At 39.2% G+C, this 12,452-nt stretch overlaps 1 protein-coding gene across 1 annotated transcript; it reads right to left on the bottom strand.

Moving 5' to 3' along the window:
- Positions 1 to 945: 945 nt before the first annotated feature.
- On the bottom strand, positions 946 to 12,175 carry LOC101672598 (guanylate-binding protein 6). The gene is made up of 6 exons (XM_004752639.3): positions 12,024 to 12,175; positions 7,636 to 7,837; positions 6,403 to 6,487; positions 5,849 to 6,039; positions 4,732 to 4,911; positions 946 to 2,102 (listed from the first exon to the last, which is right to left on the bottom strand). The coding sequence occupies exons 2-5, from the start codon at positions 7,720 to 7,722 to the stop codon at positions 4,738 to 4,740; spliced, it is 537 nt and encodes a 178-aa protein (XP_004752696.1). The 5' UTR covers positions 7,723 to 7,837; positions 12,024 to 12,175; the 3' UTR covers positions 946 to 2,102; positions 4,732 to 4,737.
- Between the last annotated feature and the right edge of the window lie 277 nt (positions 12,176 to 12,452).

The following is a 12,452-nucleotide window of genomic DNA, read 5'->3' on the forward strand; positions in this document are numbered from 1 at the left end:
TAACATGTAGATTTGTAGGCTATAAATTTCTTTAAAGGGATTGCTTTAGCAGCACCCTAGGTTATATAGGTGACATTTTCATCACTGTTCAAAGTTCAAAGTTTCTATTTTCAAACCTTTCTTTTTTCTCTTTTCTTTTTTTTTTTTTTAGATTTTATTTATTTATTTGAGAGAGTGAGAGAGCATGTGCATACAAGCAGGGGGGCGGTAGGCAGAGGGAGAGGGAGATGCAGATGCCCCACTGAGCAGGGAGCCTGATGCAGGGCTTGATCCTCAAACCCTGGGATCATGACCTGAGCTGAAGGCAGATGCCTAACGGACTGAGCTAACCAGGTGCCCTTACTTTCAAACATTTCTACCTCTTTTATCTATTTAGAAATGTATTTTTCAATTTTCAAATATGAGTTTCTTCTAGTTCTTCTAATATTAGTAATTCCCAGTTTATATGCATTATTTTGCATGGTGTTGTATTTTCAGATTTCTTGAAACCTGCTATCTGAGTACAGGTAAATTCAATGTGAAAGCTCCAAGTGTACTTTGAGGTAATGCTTATTCTACTTCTCTGGGTTTAGATCCCTATATTAATATGATAAGCCACATTGGTTAGTCATTTTTTCAAATATTTTCTAACTTTATTGATATGTTTAGTCTGCATTTTTTTCTGAGGTACTGAAAAGTGTGTTAAAAATCTCTCATGCCTGTACCGTGGGCATTAAGGGGACACAAAATCTTATAACAATAGGAGGCTCGAACTGGAGACATAGTGAATCAGTCCTTTTCTCAGGAAGAACACTGTGGCAAGTCTCAATTAGCACATCATAACAGCCCTATTTTCTAGGAATTGCCATTCTAATTCATTCTGCCCACTTTATATTGGGGTCTTAAAACTGATGTGATTTGATGTGGGATTCAGGAGCGAATGGTCAAGAAAGAATTCTTAAGACATTTGTGGTGCAAAAAAGATGGTTTTATTAAAGCATGGGGATAGGATCCATGGGCAGAAAGAGCTGTACTAGGAATGTGAGGAGTGATTGATTATATAATTTTAAGTTGGGAGGGGTAAAGACAAAGGAGGTTTCCAAAGGGATTTTAATATGTTAAAGAAGACTTATTGTGGCAGGAATTCTCTGCCTTTAGTGACCACAATTCTTGGTCATGCCACTATGAAGAATGAAGAGGCAGACCAGAAGAAGAATGGTGGACAGTGAAGCAAAGTTTATTGAGCAAGAGTGCAAAGCTCCTGGAGAGAGAGGGGACCTGAGTTTCTAAGTTTAAGGGGCTTTATGAGCGCATCTGCAGAACCCTCTTAAGCCATCAAGGTGTGCTGGTTGTGCCAATTAGGACTTTGGTCATGTATCTGGGCACCTATAGGTTAATGTGTACGTGATGATGGTCTTTTTTTGGTTGACATCTGTGGGCTATGCTTTGTGGTTCATTGTTTTATTTTAGGGTGTTTTGCAGAAGTCATTTCTGCAAAGGCTGCAAAAACAGAATGTCAGTACAGCCCTGTCTAAGCTACAAAACAGGATGCTAGTGCTGTTTTATTTTAGCTGTCCCGACTATTTTCTTGTTGGGGATCTGGACCCTGACCACATAACTGCAACTAACTCCTAACATTACAGGATCCTGGAGGTCTGACTATTGTCAAGCTAAGGTTGAGTTTTGCCACTAGCAAAGCATTGCATTAAGACCATTAGGAGTTCCTGGAGGTCTCAAGTGTTTGTCAGTGGGCTGCAAGTTATAAGGAAATTTAATTTCATCCACATTTCCTTTTGCCTTTGTTCTCCATATCAAAAACTACACCCTTTGTTTTAACAAGACTCCTTTGAAGCATTTGCCCTAATGAGGATATAGAAAGTGGGAAACTTTATTCAACCAACATTTTCCAGTTATGGATCAAGTGCCAGACATGGAAATAGGAGCTAAGATTACAATGGTAAAGATCAACTGGTCCTTGGTGGTGAGGCATCATCAGAAAGACAGAATCAATGGGTAACTGAAATTTCCAAAATCATGCTGCAGGTGCAATGAGAGTGCAAAGGAGAGCTACCCTACTCAGTTTTGGGGGTTCAGGAAATCCAAGACTTCAAGGAGAATCCAGTCTGCAAAATAAAGGTGAAGATCAGTAAGAGAGGTTGTTTGAAGAAGTCGAGTACTGTACGCAGGTATCTAGAAAAAAGGGGTAACGTGTGCAACTGGAAGTAGTTCATTATACCAATAGCATAGTGTGCAAATATTAGCTGAAAGGGAAGTCCCCAAAACACCAAAGATACACTGAAGTCCCACTCTCTAACACCTTAACCTGTAAATTGCAGCTGGAAAGTAAAAGATACCAGTTGGAATTTCAGAATCACATAATACTTTATATCTTATTTTTCAAAGAATTGGAAGAAGTATAAGTCAACTCCATAATACAAACAGGATTAGAATATATGTGTTTTTTTTCCCCCCGGTATCAGACCTCACCATCAGACCTCTCTCTTGAACTGACTGATGCTTTCCTAAGAATGCAAAATTCCCTGTTACCACCACATCATCACCATAACCATCACCCTTGTTTTTTCCTTTCTTATCCTTCTGAACAAGAATTGCATACTCCTTATAAAATTTCCAAACATATAAAGTTTTATACAAAATAAAATAAGTATTCCTCTCACTCCTGATCTCAGAAACCTAGCTTCCCCTAGAAGGAACCAACATTGCCAGCTCGTCTAAGTGTATCATAAAGAGATACATTTTACACTTTATGTATACTTTATACATAAAGAGATCATCTAAGTGTACATATAAAGTATATGTAAGTGTCAATTTTTGGTAAAAATAGTACAGTATTCCTATTGGTTTGCACCCTACTTTTCCCACATTACAGTCTATCTAGTAAATTGTTCTGTGTCATTACAAATAGTGCTCTGTTTCTCAATTTTCTGGCTATATGATATTCCATTGTGTAAGGGTGCTAAAACTTATATTACCACTCCTATATGGATGGATGTGTAAGTAGGTCCAGTCTTGAAAGTTACAATCAGGGCTGCAGTGGACATCTTATAAATACATAATTTTTCTGACTGTGTGTATGAGAGAGAGGGTGTGTGTATGCCTTAAAAACTGAATTTGTGGGGCCGAATGGACATCAGTTAAAACTTCAGAACTGTTAGACACAGTTCGCAATAGATATTAAACAATTTGGGCTCCCATGCAAGGACATGTTTTCTGAAACACCGGAAACACAATTTGATAGTATATGAGGTGAGATACTACATTTCATAGTTTTAGTTTCATTTCACTTATTTTGAGTTACTTGAACATCTTTTCTATAAGCTATCTAATCAGAGTTTGCCTATTTTTATTGACTTGTGGCTCTTAATGATATACAACTTATAAAATCAGCTCTTTCCTCTGATATAAATCAAGGCTGTCTTCAGAACATTTTGGCTTCTGAATTATCTTTAGGTTCTTTTTCACCACAACAAATTTATTTTTTATGTAGTTTTGTCAGTACTTTTATGTCTTCAGGTTTTATGACATTTAAAAATAAATTTGATGTTCCAAGACAATTTTATAAATTATTTGACATTTACTGATCTTATGCAGTTTTCCAATGTTCACTCTGAGGTCAAGATGAAATTTACTTCGTGCAAAATTTACAATAGTTCTAATCATGTTGTCATTCTGCACTGCTGTCCGGTTATTTGAAAAGAGGCATTGTATATAGTTCATACTTTCCCACTAATTTGAAGTAATGCTTTTCACATGTATGTAATTCCTATATGTGGTGGGATTCTATTTTTGGACTACACAATGTGTTCTGCTGTTATGCCTTTATGCCCAGTTGACACACTGTGCTAATTACCACAGTTCTATAAATTTTATCATACCTCTTCTGAATTGCCTTGACTTTTTATTTATTTATTTATTTTTTATAAACATATAATGTATTTTTATCCCCAGGGGTACAGGTCTGTGAATCACCAGGTTTACACACTTCACAGCACTCACCAAAGCACATACCCTCCCCAATGTCCATAACCCCACCCTTCTTCTCCCAAACCCCTCCCCCCAGCAACCCTCAGTTTGTTTTGTGAGATTAAGAGTCACTTATGGTTTATCTCCCTCCCAATCCCATCTTGTTTTATTGATTCTTCTCCTACCCACTTAAGCCCCCATGTTGCATCACCACTTCCTCATATCAGGGAGATCATATGATAGTTGTCTTTCTCTGCTTGACTTATTTCGCTAAGCATGATACGCTCTAGTTCCATCCACGTCATCACAAATTTGCCTTGACTTTTTAAATTATTTTTTGATCAGCTCCATTTAAATTTTACAATTAGCCTTTCTGAAATTTTAATTCAGAACACACGCGATTTATAAGTCCTGAGGGAGAACTGATCTGCCTATGGAACCAGCCTGTCCTACTCATGAACACAGAATGGGTTGTTTTTTGTGTAGTGATTCGTGTGCGACTTTCAGAAGCATTTTTTGATAAATATAGTCTAATATGTTTCTTTTTCAGGATATTACAGATTTGACCTTCTCTTTGTCTTCAAATCTGTTATTTCCATGTCCATGGAATATGAATGAATTAACTATCCAACCACATTGACTAAGCATTGATGCCCTGTAGTAGGTATTTTGTATTTTTCTATTAAAATTTTGCTAAGAAACAGAAAGGTACATATATGTATAAATAAGCCATATCAAAAAGCTGTTATGAAAACTTGTAAAAATTACCTGAAATTATCCACTAGAGAAAAACTTGGCAAGTAGTTTAGTCAACTTTTTTATCAGGTCACAAATTTTAGACCACCATGAGCTCTCTGACCTGTTTTCTTCCTTATCATTTGCCGTTTTCTCTGAAGTGCAGTCATTTTTATCGTTTTGCTTCTTTTCAGTCAGCACTTCAATTTGGGCCTAAAAAGCACGTGATTTAGTCATAAAAGGAAAGCACTCAAAAACTCCAAACTTTCAGGAATAATGTCTTATATTAATAATTTACAAAATTATCTGCATTTCCCTTTTGAATGTAGTCTCTCTTATTAGATAATTTACAACAGGGATATCTCCTGGTTTAGGGGTGGGAAATGAGAAGAAGCATAGTAAAACCTTGTTTATAGTCATCCATCACTAGGGTTTTACAAGGTGCAAAACAGGCATAAGGACAATTGTTGTGAGATTTTCTAGCTAAAATTAAGCTGTTTAGGAGAGAGCCTTTGACCAGAATGTCACAAATGCTCACCCACATCTTAGAAATGATGGGACCTTCTAAGCTGGTTTAGAAATCTGATACAAACACTTCCAGAGAGGAGAAGAGGGAATAATTCCCTCTGTGCTGTGTGCTGACTTGGGCAGGCCATCCTCACCTGGAGACAGCTCTAGGTTAGGAGCTGTCGGTCCCCCTAAGTCTGTATATAGCTGATAGTTTTAGGTCAGCAAGGATCTATCTTAGTGTCACTGGGTGAGTAGGGTGCCTGAAAACCGGCAGTAATCTTGGGAAAGTGAACCAATTGCTGCTTCTATTACACACACCCAGTTAGGACATCTATGCAATAAACCTGGAGACCCCATTTAATATTGCTCCATGAGCTCATCCAGGAATTTCTTAGAATAGCAGCATCTTCTGTAAATGCTTGGAGCTGCCAAGTTCTTACTGGATTCTCTGGAAACTCAATGTGAACCCAAGTCAAGTGCCTGGACACAAGCCATGACAAGTTCAGGGCGTGTAGTGAATCAGATGCTATAAATGACAGTGGTGCTTCTCTCTCTGACTTCTCTGTGACTTTCACCGCTACCTTCTTGGGGCTTCCAGGCTTTGTTCTGCAGTCCCTGCTGGGTCCCAGGCCAGGCTTACCTCAAGCCTCTGAATCTTCTCATCCCGCTTTCTCAGAAGGTTTTCTGTCTCAATCATCATTTCTGCTTTCAGTTGGATTATGGATTTATTGAACATTATTTCTAGAAGCTTTATCTTTTGCTGCATCTCTTTACACCTTTCCTCAAGAAGCTGCTTTTCCCGCTCTGCTGTCTCTCTTTTGGCCTGCTCCTCTGCTCCAGGAAGATTTTTCATTCCGAGAGGAAAGATGACAGAGGTTAAGCCTGAGAGCTACAGCCCCCTGTCCCACAACACCCCACTCTCTCAGACACCAAACTGTCTTTAAAGTGCAGAGGGCAATGTCCGAAATCGCCTGGTGACCACACCTGGAGGGTAGGTTGGAGAAGGTGGTGGGAAAGACCCTGACCACCTGGCTGTTGAGCAACCACACCCTGCCTTGTTATTTTCAGATTTGAGGAGCATGCATTCCACAGAAGGCGAGGAAATGCCTTCCTTCAGGAAGATCTTCCTGTTGGGCAGTGCTCCAAGGGCACATGGGAGTCCCCGCCCCATCATGAGCTAAGCTCTCCCCCTACCTGCTAAGGCTCTTTGTATGTCACGGAGAAGCTCATCTTTCTTCTTACAGCTTTCCTCTAGTTCTATCTTCATCTGTAGCAATTCCTGGGGACCACAAATGGCAAAGATATGTCAGGCAGGTCAAACCTGAACTTCCATTGAAATATTCTGAGAAAAAAAACCAAGTTACATTCCTTATTTGCTTCTCCAACGAATAGAATGTTCTAAGATTCTGGTTATCTCACTAACCCCTCCAGCCTCCAGAAGAATGTGCAGTTTTATAAACACAATCTTGGGTGCTTTCCTTCTCCTCCAAACTCAGATACCTTATCTGAAGCAATGTCAGTAGACACTCCTTGACTGAATGCTGACAGTTTTCGGTATTCAGAATCCTGCTCTTTTTTTTTTTTTTTTTCTGTTTGTGGCTTCTCTAGTAACCTCCCACCCCGGATAGTGTGTACAAGTCTTTTGAAATTTATGTTACACTCCTCTTCCAGGAAGATTTCCTAGACCACCTAACCCATATAAAAGAAGCCATTGTATATTTTCATTTGTTTACTTTTGCCAATAAATGCATGAAATTTACGGTATGTAAATTACTGTTTTTTTTTAACTTAAATTCAGTTAGCCAACATCTAAGTACCTCATTAGTTTTTGATGTAGTGTTCAATGATTCATTAGTTGCATATTACACTCATTGAATTACTGTTAAACTTGAGTTCCTATCATCTCAGAGAGAAATACTCCATTAAGACCATTGGTAAGTTTCTGAACTCCCTGAGCCTTCCTTGTGACATGTTGAATCTGCATTATATAATCTTGATGGTTCCTTGCAGCTGTAATGTCCTATGACCTACAAGGCATGGTTAACAGTAATACAACAGGAAGCAAAATAAAAATAAAGAATGATCTGGTAACAGAATCTTCTCAGTGAAACTTGGGTTGCTGTAAATGGGAGAGAGTACACAGAAAAAGCAGCAAGCTCAAAATAATGTAAGCGTGTTCCAAGCACGTAGGAAAGCTGCCAATATTCAGTCAAGGAGGCCATCTGTGTGTCTATACTGACTTTACTTTGGACGAAGTGTCTGAGTTTGGAGGAGAAGCAGATAAAATAGAGTAATAGTGTCCTTTATAACTCTCTCACTCAGAAGAATCAGAATCCTTCCATCATGAAGGCTAGCTAATTTATGGCCAGTCAGTTAGCTTCTAGGTAGAGGGGGTAACATGGAGAATCAAGTATTAAGACCAAGTACCAGGTACTGGTTCTGTAGCTCGTTATCCTGGGAGGGCTGCAGTGGTGGGCCTGCCTCCCCATCCAGGTGCGGGAGTGCCAGGACCATTTCTGTGGGAATCACTGAGTTCTCACACTAGGAAAGGGGTATCCCACGTCGTCCAGACAAGGAACTGCTCCACTGTGGAAGGCATCCGTAAAGGTCACCGTCAGAATCCCCAGCCCTGAATGAGGCAAGAAATTGAGGGGACCAGTGAGATCCAAAATCAGAAACTATAATTCTAAAATGATTTTTTAAAGACCCTAATCAGTTTGAAACTTTTCATCAGTCACTCTCATCCTACTAAATCAGTTTTCTTTCCAATCACTGCAGTTAAAAATGCTAAGTATCTTCCTTCAGTTATCATGCTCTGGTATCTTTTGGATATCTTTGATATCTCCCCCAACGAAGCATATTAAGAACACAATTGAAAATCATACAACTCAATAACAACAACAACAAAAACAATTGATTAGAAAATCAGTAGAGGAACTAAACAGACATTTTCCCGAAGAGGACACCAAATGACCAACAGTATATGCAAAGATATTTAACATCACTAATCATCAAGAAAATCAGGGATATCTTAAAACCACAATGGGAGATCACCTCATACCTGTTCAAACGGCTATTATCAAGAAGAGAAGAGATAATTATTAGCAAGGATGTGGAGATAAGAGAACCCTTGTATACGGATGATAGGAATATACATCATAAATTGATCCAGCTACCATGGAAAACAGTATGGAGGCTGCATAAAATCAAAAATAGGACTACCATATAATCTAGCAATCCCACTTGATGGTATTTATCCAAAAGAATTGGAATCAGGATCTCAAGGAGATATCTGCACTCTTGTGTTATTGCCACATAACTGACAATAGGAAACAAACCAAGTGTCCATCAATAGATGAATGGATAAAGAAGTTGTGTACATATATACAATGGAATATTGTTCAGGCATGAGAAATAAGGAAATGCTGCTTTTTGTGACAATATGTATGGACCTTGAGGCCATAATGTCAAGTGAGATAAGTCAAATACTATATGATATTACTTATATGTGGAATATAAAAAAGAAAACACTGGGGGCACCTGGGTGGCTCAGTTGGTTAAACATCTGCCTTTGGCTTAGGTCATGATCCCAGGGTCCTGGGATTGAGTCCCACATCTGGCTCTTTGCTCAGTGGGGAGACTGCTCCTTCCTCTGCCTGCCATTATCTCTCTCCCCCTCTCTCCCTCTCTCCAACAAATAAATAAATAAGGTCTTTTTAAAAAAATGAACTCCATAAAAATAGTAGAATGGTGGTTATGGGGGGCTAGGAGTTGGGGAATTTGAAGGTTAGTCGTTTATAAGGGTATAAGCTTGCAACCAGTAAATAAATAAGGCTGGAGGTGCATGGCATAATGATTAAAGACAACAATACCACATTATAAACTTCAAAATTGTTAAAAGACTAGATATTATTAAACTAGATCTTATTGTCAACACATACACACACATACACACAAATATGATAATTAAGTGACATGATAGAGATGTTAGCTAAGGCTAAGGTGGTAATCATATTGTCATATGTAAATGTACCAAAGCAACATGTTTTACACCCTAAAACTTACATGGTGTTCTATCAATAAAAATAAAAATAGATAAGAGGTGAATAGTTGAGGCAGGTAAATGAGATTATATTTATTCCTATTAAAATTCCACCTATTGAAGGCGTAGGTAGCTCAGCTGGTTAAGCATCTGACCCTTGGTTTTGGATCCAAGATGATTACAGGGTTGTGGGATCAAGCCCTCATGTCAGGCTCTGCAGTGGGCATGGAGCCTGCTTAAGACTCTCTCCTTTCTTCTCCCTCTAACCCACCCCACTTGTGCATGTACCCTCTTTCTCTCAAAAAAAAAAATTAAAAAAAAAAGTTCAACATACTTTAAGGAATCAATTGTTTGAAATTTTGTTTTCTCTGATATATATATATGAATGAGAGGAGTGTTTATCATACAGGATGTTTCCTCAGTTGCAGTGGAAACTTGCAAACCCAGAAGAGTGAGTCTCACAGTAAAATAAGACCGCAAAATCATTCTCTTGCCTCAGAGTTATTCAAAGGATGCATACATTAGCACTTCTGTACTTCTCTATAGCCCAGAATGCCGACTGCTGCCTTCATTATTCTCCAAATTCCTGATGAAGCTAGGGATGAAACCCTGGGTATCACCAGTCTGCAATGTTTTGCCCTCATTGATATTTACAAGAACCTGCAGAGTAGGCTTATGATACCCACTTTGCAAATGAGCTCAGTGGGGCTCAGAAAGTCTAAGGAAGGTATTTTTCCAAAGCACATGTGAATAAATGGTAGATCCATGATCAGAAACCTGGAGGGTCTATTTTACTATTCCATGTTTTGCACTTAATTACCTGACAAGACAGTTTTCCTCAAAAATGTTGGTTACACATGCTTGATGACCATAACCTCTAGAGGATTTCTGTTGACTCTCCTATCCCCAAAACACCGTCTCTAGTGTATTATTATTCTGATCTACCTGGCTCCTCTTGTTTCTGTAGCATCAGGCTGTCATCCCACAAACGACTCAGTGTTTCCAGACCTGAATCTTTTCTGTCACAGCTAGTGCTTGCCAGGGGCTGCAGCTCTCCTCCAGTTTAGGGAAGATATCTTTCCATACTTTTATTCCTTGATCTCCAGTCCCATTTGTTGTAGCTATTTTTTTTCCCCCTCAACACATTGGTGTTGTGCTACACATTGTGCTTGTGTGCTTGGAGAAAAAGAGAAGCTGTGGCTCCTGTCCTCTGAGTGATATTAAGGTAAATGTATTGCTTAGGATTAGGTTCAGCTGTGATAATTAGAAAAAAAAAAATCTCCTGAACAATTTACATTGATTTCTCCCTCATGAATTTCAGGGTCCGTAGTGTAGAGATATGTGCTTTTTGTTTTGTTATAAGGTTTGAGGCTTCAGAACCTTTTTGTCATATGCTCGGTCATCTATAAGGGGTGGCCCATGGTGTGAGACGATGAGCTGTCATATTTGTATTTTAAGCCGGGAACGGACAAGGGGAAGATAGGCCTCCGCTCTCCTGACTCTCCATGTCTACATAAACCAAATTGCTTCTTAGATTCATCTGTATTCCCATACGCAAACATAGGAGAGGCTGGAATTGGCATCATTATTCTGGGAAACTATGTGCATGGCAAATTAGCAGGAGCCCTATTAGTACTGGAGAAAGGAATAATGGAGATTAAGGAGAGAGTTAATAGTGTTTCCTGGTAACCTTCTCAAACTAGGAAGACGGCAGAGAAGACAATGATGATACTCTACTGTTTCTCATCATTGTAATTATCTCCACTAAATTTAAGCTTGAGGAGAAATGTGTCATATCTGTTCTGTTCTCTTCTTGGTCCCCATGTTGGGCACACAGTAGATTTGTGAAACTGAAATAATCCTGAGGAAAGAGATATAGGTGAGTGATGGGAGTTAATTGAATTACGTGTAGAGATGACTTAATTCAACTTACGAATACAGAAGAAGAAAAGTCTGGGGGAACCTTAAAAGGTGGGAGGCCTGGGAGATGGGGTTTCCAAGGCAATGCAGACAGAGTGAGCATCCAGAAGCAGGGAGAGGTTAGCTACATTACATACCCAGAGTATTCCCCACAAGTATTAGTAGGATGGCCAGGGATGTCCTCACTGAGCACAGACTTACTGGAGTGATGGAAATAGGGGAGAGGAAGGAGCAGCCATGGGGGAATGAAGTGGATCCAAAGAAAGGAAGAAGAATTATTTCTGGATCCCAAGATGGAGGTGTGAGTATTTAGTGGAGAAGAGTTATGGCCTCTGTTACTTATTCCCCCAAATAATAATCAGAATAAGAATGTAAGTAGAAAAACTTACATATCTGTTTAGAAAAAGAATGCAAATATCACAAAATATCACCACAGGTTAAATTTAAGTGAAAGGTATGTCAGATTTCTTAAGCTTCCACTGTAATTCAAATTTGTTTTTAATATGTAGACTTTTTGAATACGTAGATTTTAGAGCAAGAATATGTAAACAACATTAAGTAGAAATCTCAAATATAAGGTTTTTTTTTTTTAAAGATTGATTTATTTATTTATTTATTTATTTATTTATTTATTTGACAGACAGAGATCACAAGCAGGCAGAGGGAGAAGGAGGGGAAGCAGGCTCTCTGCTGAGCAGAGCCCTGATGCAGGGCTCGATCCCAGAACCCTGGGATCATGACCTGAGCCGAAGGCAAAGGCTTTAACCCACTGAGCCACCCAGGCGCCCCAGAAATTAAAGTTTTAAGCCCAAACCTAAAGTGCCTCTAAAAGAATGTTTAGAAATGAACATACCTGCATCTTAGCACTGCTGGTCTGTTCACGAATGAGCTTTCAGCTGTCTCTGAACTCACCCTTGTTCTGTTTCCTCCTCCCGCAGAAGCAGAGAACAGACTGAGAAAGTTGAGAAAGGAAAAGGAAAATGAAATGGAACCTGAAAGTAAAACTACTTTAACTATTGGTTACATATTGAGAGAAGGCATGCCAGAACTGAGTCACCAGAGCTTGAGGAAGTAGAGGAGGGAGGGAACTCAGAGAATATTAGTCACTCTGTACTTAGGCCTTACTAAATGTCACCCTAACCAGCTTTCTTTGTTTTGTCCCCAACTTACCTATCCACAAATGGACTATTACCAGAGGCCAAGGGCATAAGTGAGTCTAGCTCCAGGATTCCTGAGCAGAGCAGGTTCGGCCACTTGCCATTGACAAAACCCAAAAACAGAG

This window comes from Mustela putorius, unplaced genomic scaffold (genome assembly GCF_011764305.1).
Source record: "Mustela putorius furo isolate JIRA1106 unplaced genomic scaffold, ASM1176430v1.1 tig00003853_pilon_pilon_pilon, whole genome shotgun sequence".
In the NCBI taxonomy this organism is placed as follows: Eukaryota; Metazoa; Chordata; class Mammalia; order Carnivora; family Mustelidae; genus Mustela; species Mustela putorius.

Coding starts and splice junctions, on each gene's coding strand:
- LOC101672598 (XM_004752639.3), bottom strand. CDS start 7,722: ATGGTCCTGGCACTCCCGCACCTGGATGGGGAGGCAGGCCCACCACTG. Junction 6,488..7,635: donor AGCTACAGAACCAGTACCTG/GTACTTGGTCTT, acceptor TGTGGTCCCCAG/GAATTGCTACAGATGAAGAT. Junction 6,040..6,402: donor CATACAAAGAGCCTTAGCAG/GTAGGGGGAGAG, acceptor TTCCTGGAGCAG/AGGAGCAGGCCAAAAGAGAG.